The 19,209-nt window shown below is 39.7% G+C and overlaps 1 protein-coding gene across 1 annotated transcript in view; it reads left to right on the top strand.

Moving 5' to 3' along the window:
* Nucleotides 1-19,209, top strand: part of Vps13D (vacuolar protein sorting 13D) — a 58,941-nt gene that overhangs the window by 17,709 nt on the left and 22,023 nt on the right. The window contains exons 27-56 of the mRNA XM_086552409.1: nucleotides 125-251; nucleotides 442-549; nucleotides 784-920; nucleotides 1,027-1,351; nucleotides 1,793-1,986; nucleotides 2,305-2,470; nucleotides 3,749-4,001; nucleotides 4,333-4,513; nucleotides 4,736-4,906; nucleotides 5,088-5,155; nucleotides 5,329-5,729; nucleotides 6,038-6,192; nucleotides 6,398-6,635; nucleotides 7,406-7,511; nucleotides 8,153-8,277; nucleotides 8,413-8,777; nucleotides 8,959-9,180; nucleotides 9,294-9,438; nucleotides 9,621-9,907; nucleotides 10,137-10,231; nucleotides 10,479-10,646; nucleotides 10,788-10,949; nucleotides 11,267-11,519; nucleotides 11,781-11,934; nucleotides 14,256-14,481; nucleotides 16,754-16,853; nucleotides 17,016-17,333; nucleotides 17,692-17,779; nucleotides 18,736-18,863; nucleotides 19,072-19,209. The exon at nucleotides 19,072-19,209 is cut by the window's right edge and continues 87 nt beyond it. Coding sequence (XP_086408535.1) covers nucleotides 125-251; nucleotides 442-549; nucleotides 784-920; nucleotides 1,027-1,351; nucleotides 1,793-1,986; nucleotides 2,305-2,470; nucleotides 3,749-4,001; nucleotides 4,333-4,513; nucleotides 4,736-4,906; nucleotides 5,088-5,155; nucleotides 5,329-5,729; nucleotides 6,038-6,192; nucleotides 6,398-6,635; nucleotides 7,406-7,511; nucleotides 8,153-8,277; nucleotides 8,413-8,777; nucleotides 8,959-9,180; nucleotides 9,294-9,438; nucleotides 9,621-9,907; nucleotides 10,137-10,231; nucleotides 10,479-10,646; nucleotides 10,788-10,949; nucleotides 11,267-11,519; nucleotides 11,781-11,934; nucleotides 14,256-14,481; nucleotides 16,754-16,853; nucleotides 17,016-17,333; nucleotides 17,692-17,779; nucleotides 18,736-18,863; nucleotides 19,072-19,209 — 5,604 coding nt within the window. The remainder of the gene's footprint in view (nucleotides 1-124; nucleotides 252-441; nucleotides 550-783; nucleotides 921-1,026; nucleotides 1,352-1,792; nucleotides 1,987-2,304; nucleotides 2,471-3,748; nucleotides 4,002-4,332; nucleotides 4,514-4,735; nucleotides 4,907-5,087; nucleotides 5,156-5,328; nucleotides 5,730-6,037; nucleotides 6,193-6,397; nucleotides 6,636-7,405; nucleotides 7,512-8,152; nucleotides 8,278-8,412; nucleotides 8,778-8,958; nucleotides 9,181-9,293; nucleotides 9,439-9,620; nucleotides 9,908-10,136; nucleotides 10,232-10,478; nucleotides 10,647-10,787; nucleotides 10,950-11,266; nucleotides 11,520-11,780; nucleotides 11,935-14,255; nucleotides 14,482-16,753; nucleotides 16,854-17,015; nucleotides 17,334-17,691; nucleotides 17,780-18,735; nucleotides 18,864-19,071) is intronic.

Here is a 19,209-nt window from a genome sequence, read left to right as displayed (position 1 = left end):
GTGCATTACTAAATTTGTTTTGAGTGTAAGATTTGGTTTTAATCTGTATGTATTTCTTTGTTTCACTTTTTTTTTTATTATTTTTTGGGGGGACCATATTCAAATTTCATGTGGCTGTGAACAGATTGATGGCGGTATTGTGACGCCGCTCAAGATCAGTGTGTCACGGCACCAGTACAGGCAGGTTATGAAGACCATGTCCAACTTATCTGTGGAGGCTGATATCCAGGCACCAGATGGGCAAACCTTGGGTGAGTTGTAATGTTAGTCACAAGGATTAAGAGAAGTGTTTTGGCTTACATGCCGTCAAATTAGGGACTGGATTATTGAGCTGGATATTATGATTAACGGTGGAATTGATTGTATTTATATGCATGTTTGAAATTTAGTGCAAAATACTTGACCTCACCTTTTTGAGGATTGCATCTCTTTCATCTGCAGATTCTATCCATGAAGAAATGCCAGGAGCAGCGACATCAGAATCCTATTCACAGAGGAGAGAAAGTGTAAAACGCAGGGAGAATGAAGTCTCGTCAATATCAGTCAAAGGCAAGTCAACCAAATAATATTCTAGCTATCTACCTCTAATCTATGTATGATATATTAGCAAAAGGATCTAATTAGCATTTGATCTAATAGGTCACCATGGGGAATGGATAGCTTGTAATTTCAATAAAAGAAAAAATGTAGAATATTTTTAGAGAATAAAGCATGCTGCATTTGTTGTAGAAGCATTTAAAAAAAATAGAGAGCCATTTGATGAAATTTTCAATACCTCTTCAGGATCCTTCTCAGTGCCTAGTATGTGTGTTGAGCTGCGTGGAGATGTAGGGGAGAAGGAGAAGCCACTTGTCAATTTACTCCTGGAAGAGATAAAGGCCTCATATGAGTCTTGTGAAGCGTACAAGACACGAACACAGGTATCTCAACATTTTATCTGTTTGAAAGAACTGCGACCATTAACTCTGTGACTTGCTTGCTAAAGTTCCATTGGTAAACGCTGATTGTTGAACAAACCACCCGCAGGTAACCCTTCGTTCTCTGATGATGGAAGACCTGCAACAACTGGACACCAGTGCCCAGCACAGGTTCCTCATGAAGTCGGACACGCTGCCGCTGCACTCCCCAGACGGTCCGGCTCCCTATGGGATGCACCTGCACCCTGGGCACCATCCTCATTTGCATTTCATGAACGAGCAGCACGTCCCAGAGTTCATTTCCACCTCCTGTCCCGAGCGATATCCTCACCAGCCGGTCTGCTTCACCTCGTCTTCATTACCTGACAAGTTAAAGATGGAAAAGCCATTTTTCAAGGCAGCACAGAAGCCTGTGCCAAGGAGGCATTTGGAAAGTGAGTTTGGTGCTAGGTTGTTGCTGTTGTTGTTGTTACCGTGCTTCACTTTTACACAATAACCCACACCTCCCCTAAATATCATAAAATGCATAAAAGTAAAGTTATACACCTATTACAGTGTTTTGCCTTGGTCATAGTGACCCACAAATAGTAGATAGATCAAGTCTACCTATGATAATATCAGTGTGGCATTTTTATAAAGAAAATTCAAGAAACTCAGGCAGCCCCAATGCTCTTTTATTCAGATGGCTCTAACAGCCTAAGTATTAAGAGTATTGAATTACCTAACTATTGATTAACGAATATGCATTATCAGAAAAGGAGGAATAGAAATTCTTTCAAAATAGCCTATACTTTCATCTTGCTTAGATGTTTTTACTTTGAAGGGACTATTACCAAGCAAAAAACATGCTCTATTCCCTATTCTCTCCGGAAAAGGCCTGTCGTCGCAGAGCCCGCGGACAAGCATCAAGCCAGGAGGCAAAGCGACGATGAGCCCCAGCACTCCCCCACCCTCACCCACCCCAGGGGAGGGGGAGGAGGAGACCCTCAGGCCAGACACCACACTTGTCACCATCACCATCTCTACCATCGACAAGAAATGCCCCGAGTTCCACAGCAAGTATGATGGCGTAAGTATGATTTGGTGGGAGGATTCCCTGTACAAGTGCGTGATATTTTTTTAAAAGATTAATTAAGGAAGTAGGTAGATAACATTCTTGCTGTAGAGAGCTTCTCTTGAAAATGTATCTATGGTTATTGTATAGTGGGGAAACTTTGTGATATGTAAATTGCTATGGCTAGTATGCTGACTGGAAATTGCCAGTGCAGTATATTACATGGCAGAAAATACATAGAGATTATTATATTTGTAAATTCTGTTAATTATTACTTCTCTTGGTGAAACTAAACTTTGAGTCACGTTCCCAACAAACTTCCTCCTCTTCCAGACTAATCGCTTCATTGACGTGGATTTCAACAGCCTGAACACAGTCATCAACATTCCTTCCTGGGTTATGGTATTAGATTTCTTTAGCACTGACCAGGACGAGAGCTCTCCTGCTAAGAATGATGGGAAAGTTACCCCCGATACTTCACTGTCTTCCTCGCATAAGGGTAAGGTGATGCGTACTGCATTGTCATCTGTGAGGGAATCATTTTGTGGTAATTTTGTTACATTTTTAGAATTTGGTCTTCAGAATGATTGAAGGCTTTTGAAATCTGTCAGTTTCATACTTTATATTCTGATATTGTGTCAACTCTCCGAGTATTCATTTCTCTGAGACACCTCCTCTGTCTAGAAAGCAAGTGGAAATAGGTTTTATAAAAGGTATTCTGTCCTATCATCAATTGATCAGCATAACATTTTATACAATTTTATACACTATTGATTCTTGTACTTTTGTATTAACCCATTGCGGACGGGGGGTATATATGCTTGCCTAATCACCAGGAAGGGTTTTATTTCAGAGTGAGGCAGAGTCATGCAACATACCTTGACTTTTTGTTACTCATTGTAAAGCTATAGCCATTTTTGTGTTTCAGTTTTTGTGTGTCTTACTGTATTTAGATATATATCTGTCATGTCAATGCTACAGGTGACTAAAATTGTTGTTTAGGGTCCATAGCAGCTCATTATTTTCTTTATACTCAGTGTGATAGAAGTATTGTTGTTTTATAGGAGGACAAAATGCAACTTTATTTTTTTGTATTCATGTACTGTTGTGAATGAATGCAAAACATGTAACCATCGACAATGAAGATAACATGAAGAGGTAGGGAAGAGGAAGGAAACTTGTGCTTATGACTGTGAGTGCCATAAATAAAAGGCATCTGTACTTGCACAAGTACACATTTTAGACACTAGGCATGGTTTAAGTCACCTTCCTCTTCTCGTTTTGCATGCACATCCTTCATTGGCGGTACTTTAGAGCAAGAGGTTGGCAACTTGGTATGTACCGCCGCTCTATAAAGGTAGTGCTTGCTAGAGACTGTAGATGGGTGCCATTCAAGGCTCTCTCTCCTGCTGGTGCTAGATGAAAGTGGTGCTATCTACATTTTGGATGTTAGGTGAAACCCATTTTGTATAATATTATGGCAATTATAGTAATTTTGACTGCAATTGTCATCATCACTCACTCATTACTCATAACACAATAAAAAAAACACAGTGCTCCAAAATCCCCAAAAGTCATCTAGGTCTTGACACCTGTCATCAAGCCAGAGCTCCTACGTCATGTATGTCATAATACCTGTCTGCAATGGGTTAAGCAAGATTCAACTTGAAACATGATTTTTTATCTGCCAAATTATGTAGCTGCATGATAAATTCCTATTTTGAAATTTCAAGTGATCTAATAACTAAAGAGATGATTTTCCTTTGAAACCTTTCAGGCCTGGACGAGTTGAACACCATCATGGAGGTCCAGGTGCGATCCCTCACCTTAATCTTGAATAAGCCCGAGTGTGAGCTAGCCCAGGCAAGCATTTCCCAGGTCCTGGTGCGGTCTGTAGGATCAGAAGGGAACCTAACTCTTACTGGCCGACTAGGCTCCCTCTCTCTAGTGGACTGCACGAGCCATGGACGCCTTTACAGGGAAAAGTTCATCACTACCGGCTCAGAGGCCATGACGTTCCAGGTGTTCAAGTAAGTTGCGGGAGCCTAGTCTACTCTTGGCTGTCTTAAGGAGGTTGGATGGTTATTAGTAGACATTGAGATGGATGGATATGGAGTGAAGATATTATTCATCCTTGTTAGCATTAATTTGTCACCACTGATAAAAAGATAATGTATAAAAAAAAGAAATGGATATAACAGATAATTATCATGATTTTGATACCCAACCTTGGCAAACTGTAAAGTGTATTTTGTTGTAAAGATCAGGTTGTAGTTGTTTTGATTGTAGACCAGTTTTTATTTATGTTAGTACTTTTTATTCCAAATTCCAAAATTAAGATCTCATAATTGACTCCTCCAGGTATGGGCATGATGACCCGGACATGCTGAGAGAATGTGATATTCGTATGAAATTGAAAATGTCTTCTGTGATGTACCTGCACACACACCGTTTTGCTTCAGAGCTTACGCAGTTTGTGCAGGAGTTTAATCAGTTAAGAGATATTGTGTCAAGATGGAGAGCTACTAGTGCTGGATTAAAGGTAATTATACTCCTTAGTGCTTAGTCCTTAGGTTTGAATAAGTGACAGTCTGAGCAGATACAAAGTGGTAGATCTCAGGTTGCTGTCAAATCAGAATGAAATCGTAAATAAACAATAAAGGATTTCAAGTCAGAGAAGTTGATTTGACCATGATTATAGGAAATGATCCAGTCTGAATGATTGTGTAATTTCATCCATTTTGAAAATACTTTTTCTTTACAGGTATCGGATTTCAGCAGAGGGTCACGTGTGTCACTTGACATCACCGCAGGCTCTCCTGTCATATTCCTTCCAATGTCTAGTCGATCAGAGACACTCCTTGTGGCAGAACTAGGAAGCTTGACCATAAACAACAAATTCCTTTGGGCGGGGTCAAAGGGAACCATAAGTCAGGTAAGTGATTCTAATACATTCCAAAATGTTCAACTTTTTTTTTGTTAGAAGTCCAAGGTGATTTATCATCACATATCACATTTGAGGTTTGTTTATTTTAAGATATTAGATATTTGAAAGTGATTCATATTCAGAGATATACACTGATGTATATAATTTTGACTTCTGTTCTCCTCACCAGGTGCAGAGGCAGAGCTTAGAGGAGAAATTCATGTCTTCGTATCCAAGTGGTCCCTCAGGACGCTCAAGGTGAGATGATGGATGTTGCTTGCTATTTCCCCTTTTGTTTAAGAGTTGTAGATGATGGATATGGGTATCATGGATTCTAATGAAAGAAATTAGGTACTTTTAGATTATTTTTTTTTTTTCATTGAGTCAATATGTGCCATATTTTATCAATATAATCCTTTTTCTAATCCCAGGTCTCATGATTCAAGATCCCGGTCCCACAGCAGACACCGGGATCCAAACCTGTCCTACCTAAGTGATTCTGACATGGAAGGTGACCTGAGACAGCAGGCGTTAGCAGCAAGTGCCTCCCACAAGTGCCTCCTTGACGTCATGTACATAGACCTGGTAAACATGGACCTCTACACAAGCACGAGAGCCACGCGATCCAAGTACAGCCAGCGGAAAGCGAGTTCGAAGGCCAAGGCGACGAAGGGGACTGAGAAGGAAGTAGGAGGCAGGGTGACGGAGGACTGTGTCGAGTGGATGTTCAGGGCTTACTGCGTTGTTCGGCAGGGGAAGTCGTTGCTTCAGGAGAAATGCGCGATCAAGCTCCAGGTGGAGAGGAACTTGGACACTGCCATCAGTCATGCTGGTATGTTGACTTTGCCTAGTTCGGTCTATGGTTTGGGGTTCAAGCTGTGGTGCATTTATGGGAGATGGTAGAAGTTTCATGTCTTATATCTATGGAGATATTTGAGTTTATTTGTGTGGCTGTTGTTATGATATTATTTCTTAAGTTCATTTTAGTATAGAGGAAATAGGTACAGAGGCACAATTTCCAAAGTTTGGAAGTGTCTTTTTGTTATCTTGATAAAAAAGTGTGTAACTATTTATCATAAGCATTTAAAATGAAAACATTAGTATCTCAGTAAATGATCCTGAACCCGCGATTTCTTCTAGTGCCGGATATGAGCATTCATGGCACAGTTAAAAAGGTCCACGCCACCATACACACAGCAGAGTACAAGTTCATCCGTGGATTACTGATGTACAACTTTGGGGAGCCTTTGCCTCCTCCTCCTCCTATTTACCTCTACCAAACGCAGCCACAGCAGGTAGGAGGAATTTTTTTGTCAGCTGGGTTAATGACTATTGTAAGAAACAGTGATATATTGTGTCTTTTTATTTAATTTTTCTTCTTCAAATGAAAAAGTCAGCCGGATCACACCATTGTCTGATAACATATTTTAAGGCTATGACTATTTAATTCATTGTAAGTCAACCTCACTGAAGCTTTCTCACAACCCTTCCTTCTTCCAGACCTGGTACGACCTAGGGTCGGTGTGGACCTCGCTCACCATCATTCTCAACCTGGACAACGTTACACTCGAGTTGGAGAACCTTGATGAGGAGAGCGTGCAAGAGCCCAAGCCCTGCACCCCCCTCGCCTGCGTCAACTTCATCAGCTCGAGGCTCACCTTCGAGAGCTTCTCGGATCAGACCAAAGACGTGGATCTCGTGTCTCAGGAAATCCTAATCAGCGACACCAGATTTGAGGGTCAGTTATTGTAGTTATTACTGAAGCAAGTGATGGAGTTTGCCATTTTGCCCTTACTTTTTTTTTTCAATTATTATCTTTATTGATGTTATTATTTTTTTATTATTTTTATCATTATTGTTGTTATTATTATTGTCACTGTTATTGTTATTATTACTGTTATTGTTACTGTAATTATTATTATTATTATTATTTTTTTTTTTTTTTTTATCATCATGATTATTGTCATGATTATGATTATTATTATTATTATTATTATTATTATTATTATTATTATTATTATTATTATTATTATTATTATTATTATTATTATTATTATTATTATTATTATTATTATTACTATTATCATTGTTGTTATCATTATTATTATCATTATTTTTATCAGTATCATTATCATTATCATTTGTCTATTTCATTGTCAGTATCATTATCATTATCTATTTCATTATCAGCATCATCATCATTAGAATCTAATAGCATGTAAAAGGGTCAACTTAATGTTATATTGGCTGATAGAGTTTCTGATATGTTTTGGGATCAGATATTACGATTATATTTGTAGTGGCGATATCGATTTTATTCCTATTTTTATGAAGTGCTGCCTGTGGTGTATGTATATGCCATAGATTTGTCATGAGATATTTCTTTGTATTATTCTGCTGACTATTAGTTTTTTTTTTACAAATATTTGATATGTTTAATTCTGTCTAATTCTGTATAATTAATTTTGATGTAATTCCCCAGGTATAACGGTGATTATATCTTTCCAGGCTTCCCGATGAACAAGCGATCAAATATCTTCACCAATATCTTGCAACCCACACCTTTGAAAAGTGCAAAGAATAACAGCCAGTTGCAGGCGGAAGTCCATTACAGGTACTGGATGTTTTGGTACAAGCGGGGGAGATAGGTTTTCGTTTTGATTGATTTATATTGCTGTTTTGTTTATGTATATTTATGTGTATATATATCTTCTTATATATATTCTCCTCTTCTTCTTCTTCTTCATCCTCTTCCTCTTCCTTTTCCACTTCCTCCTCCTGCTCCTGTTCTTCCTCCTCCTCCTCCTCCTCCTGCTCCCCCTCCTCCTCCTCCTCCTCCTCCTCCTCCTCCTCCTCCTCCTCCTGTTCCTCCTCCTCCTGTTCTTCCTCCTCCTCCTCCTCCTGCTCCTACTCCTGCTCCTGTTCCTCCTCCTCCTCCTCCTCCTCCTCCTCCTCCTCCTCCTGTTCCTCCTCTTCCTCCTGTTCCTCCTCTTCCTCCTCCTCCTGTTCCTCCTACTCCTCCAGCTCCTCCTCCTCCTCTTCCTCCTCTTTCTCCTCCTCTTCCTCCTCCTCTTCCTCCTCCTCTCTTCTTTTTTTTCTCAAGTAGTTTTTGGATCATTGTTTTGGTAGTTTGCATTTTATTATATTTGATATATGCCCTTTTTAAGGAGTCAGTGTGATAGGAATATCCAGCTGAGTAGATTTGTCTACTTGCACAGGTTTTACTTGCATTAACTTCCATGATGACTTCCCCAGATCAACAAAAGACGTCACAAGATTTACCATTCTTCTAAATAACATGAGATTAATGGGAATTTTGGATTGGTGGATGGAAGTATTGGACTTCATCTACAAGATGCCAGATGACCCAGTCCTTTCAGGTGGGGAGAATAGGAGACACTTGCTACCCAGACAGTTTTTTATAGTTTTATATGTGACATAGAGAGTGATTGTTGTTTTGATTTGAGAAAAGTTTGGATTGCTGTTCTACTGACACAATATTGAACTTTTTGCAGACAATGCAACGTCCTGCAGCAGCCCTGGAGTTTCAGTGCGCCACAGTTACTCCGCTACTCCTCTAATGTTCTCCCCTATCCATACGCCTATCCTCAGCTCACCTCAAGGGCATTCCCCACAGCCCCAGTCTCCTCAGACACAGTCCCCTCGCTCACAGTCTCCTTCCCTGCAAAGGGAGATGAGTCACAGGTCTGCCACACCCAGACTGAACCCCATGGTAGAATCGACCGGCGTCATGACCAAGCATGCCCTCATCCAAGAACAGCACAAAGTTCCCTTCGAACTGAAGCTGAACATCACAGACTCAGAGCTTGTGGTACTGGAGAACACAGCCGTGTGGGATACTAGCGCAGTCATATTAAAGGTTGGTGGGATCGATGGGTCAAAGGATGAACTTTCAGATTTTCTTTATATTTGTTTTAAATAGTCTTGCTATTTTTAAATATTTTTTGTTATCTTTATTTACACTCATGGTCCTATGGAATAGTAACTTTGAAAACGATTGTGATGTAGGACGTGACATTAACTGTAAATCCTTTTTGCAGAGTACAGCAGTCATCAGTTACCGGCCACAACACCAGGAGCGCCCCCTGTCATGCAACTTAAACCAGTGTGAGCTGTACTCGTGTATATTAGGTCTGGAGGATGACACTGCTCTTTCAATCATTGACCCTGTCACAATCAACATTGAAGTCAATGACAGACTAGGGCAAAATCAGCTGGTTGACATATCCAATGTGTCAATGGCAGTGCAGCATACTGTTGAGGTACGTCATTTAATATTTGAGGTAATGTTGATGATAGAAGAAGAAATTTTGCAAGTGAGAAACTGATACATGCATTAACTTCTACTTATAACTTGCTATTTTATTTTGTGTAGGTTGTGATGCACCAACTGAATATTCGTCTGAGTTACCATGACATGAAGATGTTCCAACAAATTCTGGAGTCCATACCAAAGCAGAGGGAAGTTGCCAGGAAGCCATCTATTGCTAGAGAAAAAAAACAGCCTGCAAATTTCCAAGGTTTGTGCTATCTGTATTTTAATGAATTGTGTATCTCCTTTGCACATGTAGAAGGAAATTTTAGTTGTGAGAATCTAGGTATTCTGAAATTACATCTAAGTAGAAACTACATGTCTGTTTTTTTTATAAATCATTAATGATAACTCCCTATTGTTAGATATACTTTTTGTATTTCTTAACAGCACAAGTGGACAAGTTGTCAGCTTTGGGATTCCGGCCTGCTGATTGCACACGCGCCCTGGAGGAGTGCGGAGGGAGGCTCGATGACGCCGCTCTTTGGCTGACCCACAATGCCCAGCCTGTGCCTGCCCCTACGGTGACAATCCAGGACCAAGGCAAGTCCGGCACCATCAACTTCCATGCTGTGGAAATCAAGACAGGGAGCGTCAACGTGTGTGTCATCGACGACTGCGGAGACTGTGATGTCCCCTTGCTTGAGATTTCCCTCTCCCATCTGGGCTTGAAACAGGTAGTGTTTTCTGGTTGTGTGGTGAGTGCGATGTTCATCAAATATTATAGGGCAAGATAGATGAAAGTAGGGAAATAAGGATAATCTTTGTCGGAGAGATTATTTCAAATTGACATCTTTGAGCTGTCACAATTCTTTCTCATTTCTCTGGGCTTTGGATTTTATCTTTTTATTTATTTATTTATTTATTTATTTTTTGTTTAATCTCTAGCAACAATTATACTTGCAGGATTGGCAAGGGAAAGGATCAGCAAGCTGCTCTCTCTCGGTTGACTACTATAACAGGGCATTGTCTGGTTGGGAACCTTTCCTAGAACCTTGGCAGTAAGTATATCTCCAAGCAATTCATCTGCACATACACTTTGCATTTACAACCACTCTTGTAATACAGTATAATCATCTTTGAGAGAAACAAATCCATTCATGTAAATGAGCAATCAATCTAATATTTTACTGATAGTTTGAAGTTTGCCACCACCTGCCAGATCATGCAGTAAGTATGGGGTCTATTGTTTTGTCAGTCAGAAAAATCAACCATGCATGTGTTTAAGCTTTCCTACCCATACTTCAGATGCAAAGCAAAGTGGGACAAAAGTCCATCAAGAGATCTTACTGGGGAACGGCTGTCCTTGCGTGTCAAGACTGAAGATACGGTGAATGTGAACATAACCAACACCCTACTAGAACTGTATCACATGGTGAAGAACAACTGGACCTTAGACTATTACAACAGAGACAGGTTTGTCCTCTGCTGTCTTTTTATCTCTTTTTCTCTGTTGTTTTTATGCAATTGTCTATGAGTGTGCTTAAAAAATCTTTGATAGAGTTAATTGTATGATTCTTTAATGCATCTTATCGTTTTATTAATGATTGTTTGTAGGCTGGAGTTAGAGAGCAGCATTGTATCTAATGAACATGGTGGCAAAACTGTGGTGGTTAGTCCCCAGGGATACAGGCGACGCTCACCTTTCATACCCTTTGCCCTCAAAAATGACACTGGATGCAACCTCTCTTTTGCAACCATGACGACAACACCAGACAGGTAAGGTTGCAAAGAGTGACATGAGCAGCTATCGATGGAATTTATATCCGGAGGTTATATGAGAGGGTGGAAATAACATCATGAATAGATATTTATTGCAGGAGTTTAATTGAGAGAATGATGAGTTTTAAATTGGAAGCGCAGTTTATTATCACCAGAATAGTTGAATATTTGATATGCATTTTCAGTGATATATATTTATTGCATATCAGGAGGGAAATCAAATAATTCCATTAAAAGTGTGAAAATGGGCATTTAGAATGACCACACATAAAAATATCCTCTTTCAAACATTTCTGATCCTTGCCACTCTCCAGCATGGCCGACATTGAGAACATGGCACAGTGCAACATGCCGGAGGTAGACTGGATCAGCGTCCCGGCAGGCAACACAGTCCCCTTCTCCTTTGAGGGCCGGGGAAAGCAGCGCCACCGAGACACCCACGAGTTGAAGGTTCACCAGCTTTTAGTTCAGGTGGATGGATGGCAGGCAGTTGGTCCAGTCACGGTCGATAAAGTCGGGGTCTTCTTCAGGCTCGCGGTATCACAGCCAGTGGGAGCCACATCACATGTACGTAGCTTTTATTCAGTGCTTTTCAGTCGAACTTCAATTTGATCATACGTCTAGTTGTAGTAACATATCTGTGGCAGCTACATATACTTTCTGTGCATTTAAATTACATTGTGCCTATGTGTTTGTGCATTCATAATTGTACTCGTTTATTCACATACCAAATTTATGATTTGATACAGTATTTATCTTTGAATCATGTATTTTTGATGTCCATGCATCTATTTTTACTAATTTATGCTGTCCACTCTTATAACTCAGCTGTACGAATTGCCAAGTGCAAGGGTTGTGGTATCGGTCACGCTGGACGGCTCTGCAAGGAAGCTGGTCACCGTTAGGTCTGCACTACTCCTTGCCAACCGACTTCACTATCCTGTGGATGTTAAGCTGGAGAACGTCGCACTCAGACTAGGGGGTATGAGTTGCAGTAATTCTGTTCACGCATTTAAGTTATCTTTGCATTTCGAATCACTGTCATCATTTTCTCCTTGAAATTTTCTTGTGGTATTCCTTTATTCTAAATGTCATCATTTCACATGACAAAGAGAAAAGTAGTTGATATTTAAGGTTTGAGGTTTCATCAGATGGGGAAGGTAAAGAAGAGGCAAAAACAGCTAGTTGGGATTTTATTATGCATTTTCAAATATTATAGTGTATATGTATATATAAGAAGGTCACAGAGTATTTGTTCAAATGCAAGTTTTGACATTTCCGTCAGCTTCTACTCTCGTGAAATTTCTTTTGCATATCTTTAACCTTTTTTCTATGTATATGTGTTAAATTGAAGCCATTGGCTAAATTAAAGGAGAAAATGTCATTCTGTTAGATGGTCAACAAATGATAAACTTTTGTTTTTTGTTTGGGTATGTATTTGTTTATTTATTTATTTATTTTATTTATTATTATTATTTTTTTACTTGCTTCTGTATTTATTATTCTTTCAGTTAGAATTATTTAAATTTTGAAGGAGTCCTGTGAAAAAAAAACAAGGGATTTTTTTTCAAAAGACAACAAAGCAGCAAAGACTTAACATTCCACTATGACAGTTTTACATCAGAACCATACAAAATATTCCACACACAAAATAATTCATAAAGGTAATGAATGATGACTCCCTGCTGAAGTGAGGTAAGCAACTTGTTCAAGGAAATGAGAAAATAGCAATTGCACGTGCGGTAACCGCCATCCCTTTACGCCACAAATCAACATCTAAGGGGAAGTGACCGACATGACACCCGAAGAAAATGAGGAAACAGGGATTAAAGATAGGAGATGATTGCTGTTTCATGTTGTATCTTTGCTTCGAATCATCCCCAGAGCAGTGAAATGAAATGAAATTACAAGAAGAAACAACAGAAATGAAGGGCATAGCAAGTGTAGAGGGAGAGGGAGAGGGAGAACAGAAATGAAGGGCATAGCAGGTGTAGAGGGAGAGGGGGAGGGAGAGGGAGAACAGAAATGAAAGGCATAGCAGGTGTAGAGAGAGAGGGAGAGGGAGAACAGAAATGAAGGGCATAGCAGGTGTAGAGGGAGAGGGAGAGGGAGAACAGAAATGAAGGGCATAGCAGGTTTGGGGTGAGAGGGAGAAGGGCTTGGTGAGAGGGGGAATGAGGTCTGTTCTCCCCACTGACTGGCTGGGTGGGAGACTAATGCACCAGTGAATCCTTCGCTTTGCTAACCCTCTCATGCCTTTTCTTCACTACCGCTTTGATTTATTACTTCTGTCACTTCCCCTAGGTCTTTGTTTGAAAAAAAAAAAAAAAAATGGGAGTTGAATAGCATCAGCTCTTCGAATGTTAATCTGAAAGTTTACCTTAGAGTGCCTGAATGATCAGCCAGTGTGAGGCAAGTTATATTTCAAAATTGACCACTATGTCACTTACCTCACTACGAAAGGGAGGGCTACAGTGTGACTGGTGGGTGGTATAGATGATAATGATTTGATGATGAATGGGATGATTTATGTAACAAAGATAGTAGTATGATATTATATGTATATACATACATTGGCATGCACACGCACACACGCACACACGCACACACGCACACACGCACACACGCACACACGCACACACGCACACACACACACACACACACACACACACACACACACACACACACACACACACACACACACACACACACACACACACACACACACACATGCATCCATGCACATTGAAAGAGAGAGTGAGAGACAAACAAAAAAAAAGCAGAGACAAAGACAAAAACAGAGACAGATTTTTGAGTTTTATAGATATATATATATATATATATATATATATATATATTTTATAATTTGTATTTAATTTATTTATATACGTATGTTTTACTTAAACCTTAAGTTTCTGTTTGTTTTGCACACAGTTTAACCTTTTTTTCCGTATTTTTTTTCTCTGTATAGTTAGCAAGGAATGTTATCAAGTTAGAAAGGGATGGGCAAGAATAGCTAGTTGATAAATGCTACAAAATGACAAAATGTCACTAATTTAATCTTTCTGTTTAACATTTATTCTGTAACCTTCTCAGGAATGTTGAATTTGTAAATAGATCTGTTACAGATTTGAGATTGTCTTAAACATGTACTGTTGGTATGCAATGTGGTTTTGATGCACCAATAAAGTGTAGACTAGAACTAACACATACTCTGCTATTATCTTCATCTAGATAATATCTTTATCTATATTTAGGCTGGCAAAGAATCCCTCTTTTTGACAAGCCGATGACTTGTTTCAGCTCCAACGCAGCTAATCAAGCGACTGACCCCGGGTTCAGTCTACCCTGTGCCCATCAAGTTTGTCGAGTTACAGGTTAATGTTCGCCCAGTACCGGACAGGAGCCGTAGTGTTTTCAGCTTCTCTAACAAGCCGGTGTTTTGTACCCAGTCCCTTAAATTGGGCTATTTGGAGGGTGGGGCAAGACAGTGCCATGCCCTCAACAGTAATCAGGAACACCCCTATAGGTTTGTTCCTTGACACATCTGCGAATGCCAAATTGTTAATCCAGCTTGTCTTTTGCCAACCTTCCGTTGAGAATCTATTTTTTTTAAAAGTCTTTTCTTCCCTGTATCTTTCCTTCCTGAATCTTGAAAGCTTGTCAGAATTCCTCCATAGCACTAAAGGCTGTATGTATCCCGACCTACGCGCTTTTGGATGTGCTATGTACGAGTAAGGTGAACCAGGAAAAATTTAATTAACAAGTGGATTAACAAAGAACTTGCTGTTGGTGAGAGTCCAGCTTGCATTGTCTGCACTGCTGCATGAAGTAGTGACCAGCTGTTCTTGTCTCAGTTCTGGCATTTCTTTACCACTCAGTGTTGTGGAATGGACAGTCTCTTTTTTAGTCTTGCCCATGTATAGTCTACTACTTAGATTTTTATTTGTCGCTGGATCAAAGTGTTTGGTCCAGTTTTCAAAAAAAATTATGACCCAGTGACGATTTCATTGTGGTTCTTTCTTCAATCAATTTTTTTTTTGTTTTTAGTCTTGCTCACATATAGTTTACACTGGTGTTTGGTCCAGTTTTAGAAGAATTGATAAGACCCAGTGACATTTTGATGGGGGCTCTAATTATTAATAAAACTGTAGTGTTTTTAGACTGTACAGATGCGAAGCCCAAATTTTGTGGAGTTGATAATTAGGAAAAAGATTGTTTAAGGAAAGATTCTTTAGTTGATATTTCCAATTCTGCATTATATTGTATATAGTGAGTTTTAAAAGTGATTGTGATCATTGACTAGTCAGTAGCCAATTTAATCCTCATATCATAAACAATTATGTTAAAGTGGAAGTTCCACCAGCAGTGTCTTGGAAATTTTCAACTTGACTGTATATATGAAAGGCATGCTATTATCATCTTCCATAACCTGATAGCTTGTATAGAAATGTACTTGATTAGTGAAGATACAAAGTATATGGCAATGGGTTGGAGCTTACCAGTGACTGAGACATGTTGTATAATCATGCTATTTTTTATCTGAAAAAATGAGAGCATTAGTTCTACCCAGAAGCAAGAAGGGCAAGGAATAATTTCTGAGGGAGTGATACAGACAGCAAGGAAATGTCAGGGCATACCGTGAACACTGTACTCTGAAAAGTGACAAGAGGACTCTGAATAGGGACATAGGACTTGGGAAAAGTTGGCATAGGACTTTGAACAGAGAAGTAAGTTAGTTGGTGATGAAAGGATAGTCCACCAAAGTTTTGGAAAGTGGCATTTATTATTTCTTGATGACATATGACATACTCAACTGCTTGTGTTCTATTATCATTATTACTTATTATTTTCAATATTTTCTTTCTTTTTATTTTACAATATCATGAAAGTGTATTTATTTATATATATATAATAAAATATGTTGTTATTGCTGTGAAACGGTTCAATAGTATAGTACGTCTGTATTTTTATTCATTTTTTGTATTTTCTTTTTTTTTTTCATCTTTAGCTCCGTTACCCCCAAGCTAGCATGCTAAGATGGCACGGCTCCTCCAGTTTGCTAGTTCCCTCTTTGTTGACGTAGCAATCATTTTTGTTTTTGTTTCATGTTACCTCAGATGTTAAAATCCTACAAGTGGCTCCAAAGTCCAAAGTACCTGTCCCACTGGTGTACGCTTGGGCTCGGATCTTGGTGCGGCCAGTCACCGCTCCAGGGGGGGGTTGGCTGTACTGCCAGGAGCCCCTGCACTGGCTCACCCTCCTCAAGCCCCGGCAGGAGGCCACAGACCTAAGAGCTTGTCCCGCCATCAACACGCACTTGCCACCTTTTAGGTCTGGAGGAAGTTTTGATTTTTCATTTGAGTTTTATGCTTTTTAAAATCTTTAGTTAAGGCATTTATTAATTTGATTCTGTTTACATGTATTGAGATACTTTTAGAGCTTTTGTATATAGCTTTTAATTCGGTTGGTGTAATTCATGACTTGGAGTATCCATGCATTATTGAAGCTCGGGAATATAGTTGAATGTTATAGGAATTCTGGATGTTGATGTGCATGAATAACTGTTAGACATTGGATTTTTAAGGAAAGTACTGTATAAGCTTCCTTGTAGTGTTGAAGAGTTCTATCTAAGATATCTTTAAAGAATATCAAAAAGTATAATTATCAGTTTATTTTTGAGTAGCCTTTTTTTCAATTATATTTTCATTTATGAATTTGATATCTTATTTCCACTCAAGTCAGTTTAGCAAAAGTGTGTATGAACTAGATCACATTTGAATCATGCAACGGTTAAACAGGTTTTGCGTTCACGTGAAGAGAGACAATTTCCCGGTGGACTCGTCCCCTCCTTCACCCCCTACGAACTCTCCGCATTTGACACCTCGGCATAACGAGTGGGTGAGTTTACGGCAGAGATCACGTAGAGATTAGGCCTATGCTTCTCCATGATTATTATACTGCATTTTCCATTCTTTCCCTTGTGGTATACTTGAGGATCTTCTTGTAATGTCAGATAACACAATAACTATGTATTTGAATTTATTCCCAATCTTTAAACAGGTTCAGCCAGGCCACACAATAGTACTAGTGAGTCCCCTGACCTTGGTCAACCTACTCCCGTATGACCTACACTATGAGGTCAAGGCAACCGGCAATGTGGGTCGGGTCAAGCCAGGGGAAGACGACTGCCTGCACTCCGTTGACCCGGCTCAGAGCATCTCTCTCTCTATATGGACAGACACTCTTGATCCCTGTGGAGAGATAACGCTAAATCCATCTACCTCGATGTACGTACTGCCATTCAAGTTGCAGGACTCGCAGAAGCGTATTCTGTACATCCACTTGAAAGTGAAGCCGCAGTTTGGAGGAGCCCTGAAGGTCTGTTTGGGATTGGCCAATTTGAAGTCTGAATTCTGAATGTTATATATCTATATATATCAAGCTATTTGTATATATACACACATGAAGGAGTAAGAGTGAGGAGTGAAAGAGTGAGGAAGCGAGAGTGTGAGAGAGATAGAGAGTGATAGAGCGAGAGAGCCGAGAGAGTGAGAGTGTGAAAGAGTGAGTGAGCAAGAGAGTGAGAGAGCGAGAGAGTGAGAGTGAGCGAGATATAGATATAGATTTAATATTTTATTTTTTCAAGTTTATTATAAATGCAACCATATCAAAGAATGTTCAATGCAACGGTATAGATACTAAATGAAAATTTGATTAATGGAAGCCTGTTTTATAGGTTGTCATATATAGTGGATATTGGCTGATCAACAAGACAGGGCTACCCTTAGTCTTCAAGCAGGAAGGTGTATCAGCTGATGCTGCAGGTGTGTATAGTCTTTGATGTTAAGAGTAAAGTTTTTTTTTTTATTTATATATTTTTTTTTACAAAATGATGGACACAGTTATCTTCAGGTATGTACTGTATGGTGTTAATCATGTAATAGTGATGTTATCATGCTATTTATAGACATTTCATGAGGAAGCGTTGGTGTCAGTAAGTCAGTGGACTCATCTTGGTTCCTGATTGTGGCAGAGCACCTGAGGCTGATTTGGCCCTGGTCCATGAACTGCCATTAGCTGCCCACTGGCTTGGAGGCTTGAAAGGTCCAGCGAGTCCCTCTTATTATTTATGAATTGTGAGGGCGCCCTTGAGTTTATAGTCTAGGAGTGTCCCTTTTTAGTATTTGCAAATCCTAAAGTCGCCATTAAGGTATCTAGCATTCAAAAGATTAATAAAGTTCAGCTTATCTTCACTGTTTAGAAAGTTAAGAGGTATTGTGATGCTTTTGTTAGATAGAACCTGGATTAAAAATATGCTACTGATGATTTGGCGGAAAAAGAATTATTATGATTATTTGATAGGAGAACATGGCCTCTATTAACCCTATGACGACGGTGTGTCACACCCGTGTGACACAGCTAAATTCCCGATGCCGGGGCGTTATGCCAGTGTGACACAGCTAAATTCCCGATGCTGGGGCGTCATGCCAGTGTGACACAGCTAAATTCCCGATGCCGGAGCGTCATGCCAGTGTGACACAGCTAAATTCCCGATGCCGGGGCGTCATGCCAGTGTGACGTTTCCAATGCAATATTGCAATGGCCCGGCATAGGGGTTTTCACTTATTGCCGTGCCCCGTTGGGAGAGGGTTAATGATATTGACCTGACAGTTCTAATTACTTTACAATAATTATGCAAATTATGATAAGGATATTGAATAGGGTGAATAAATCAATTGATATAGATCAGACACTTATCTCCCTATTTAATTACCTTCAGGGCAAGACACGGAACACGAGGTAGCTCGTTGTGCAGCTCCACTGATGTTTTCCTTCACTGATCGCGATGCTAACCCCATGCTTGTTGCGAGAGTTGGGCGCAAATTACATCCAGAGTCGAGGGCACAGGTAAGGATGGATGGACTGCACTTGACAATCAGAATAGCTTAGAGAAATTGTAGTGTAAAAAGGCAATTATTTGTGAGTGGAAGTTGTTCTTGTAAAAGCTTTCCTTTTAATATTTCTTTTTCTTTTAAGAAGCTATTACTTGAGGATAAGCTAGTGTTTGATGAATGTGCATGTTGGGAGACCTTACTTTATTTGAATTCTCCCCTAGTTTTGTCACAAGCTGCCCCTGACACAAGGGACTTGGGTCCGTCGCTTGAGAGTCAGCCCCTCAGATGCCCGACCAGATCACGTCTACATTGTTGGCGTTGACGTGAGACCTGGCCGTGGACGATACAGAGACACGTAC

This window comes from Penaeus japonicus, unplaced genomic scaffold (genome assembly GCF_977035675.1).
Source record: "Penaeus japonicus unplaced genomic scaffold, GWHDUDI00000001_assembly GWHDUDI00000026, whole genome shotgun sequence".
Lineage (NCBI taxonomy): Eukaryota > Metazoa > Arthropoda > Malacostraca > Decapoda > Penaeidae > Penaeus > Penaeus japonicus.
Note: the sequence above shows the minus strand (reverse complement) of the source record. Positions and strands in the feature narration are given on the sequence as shown.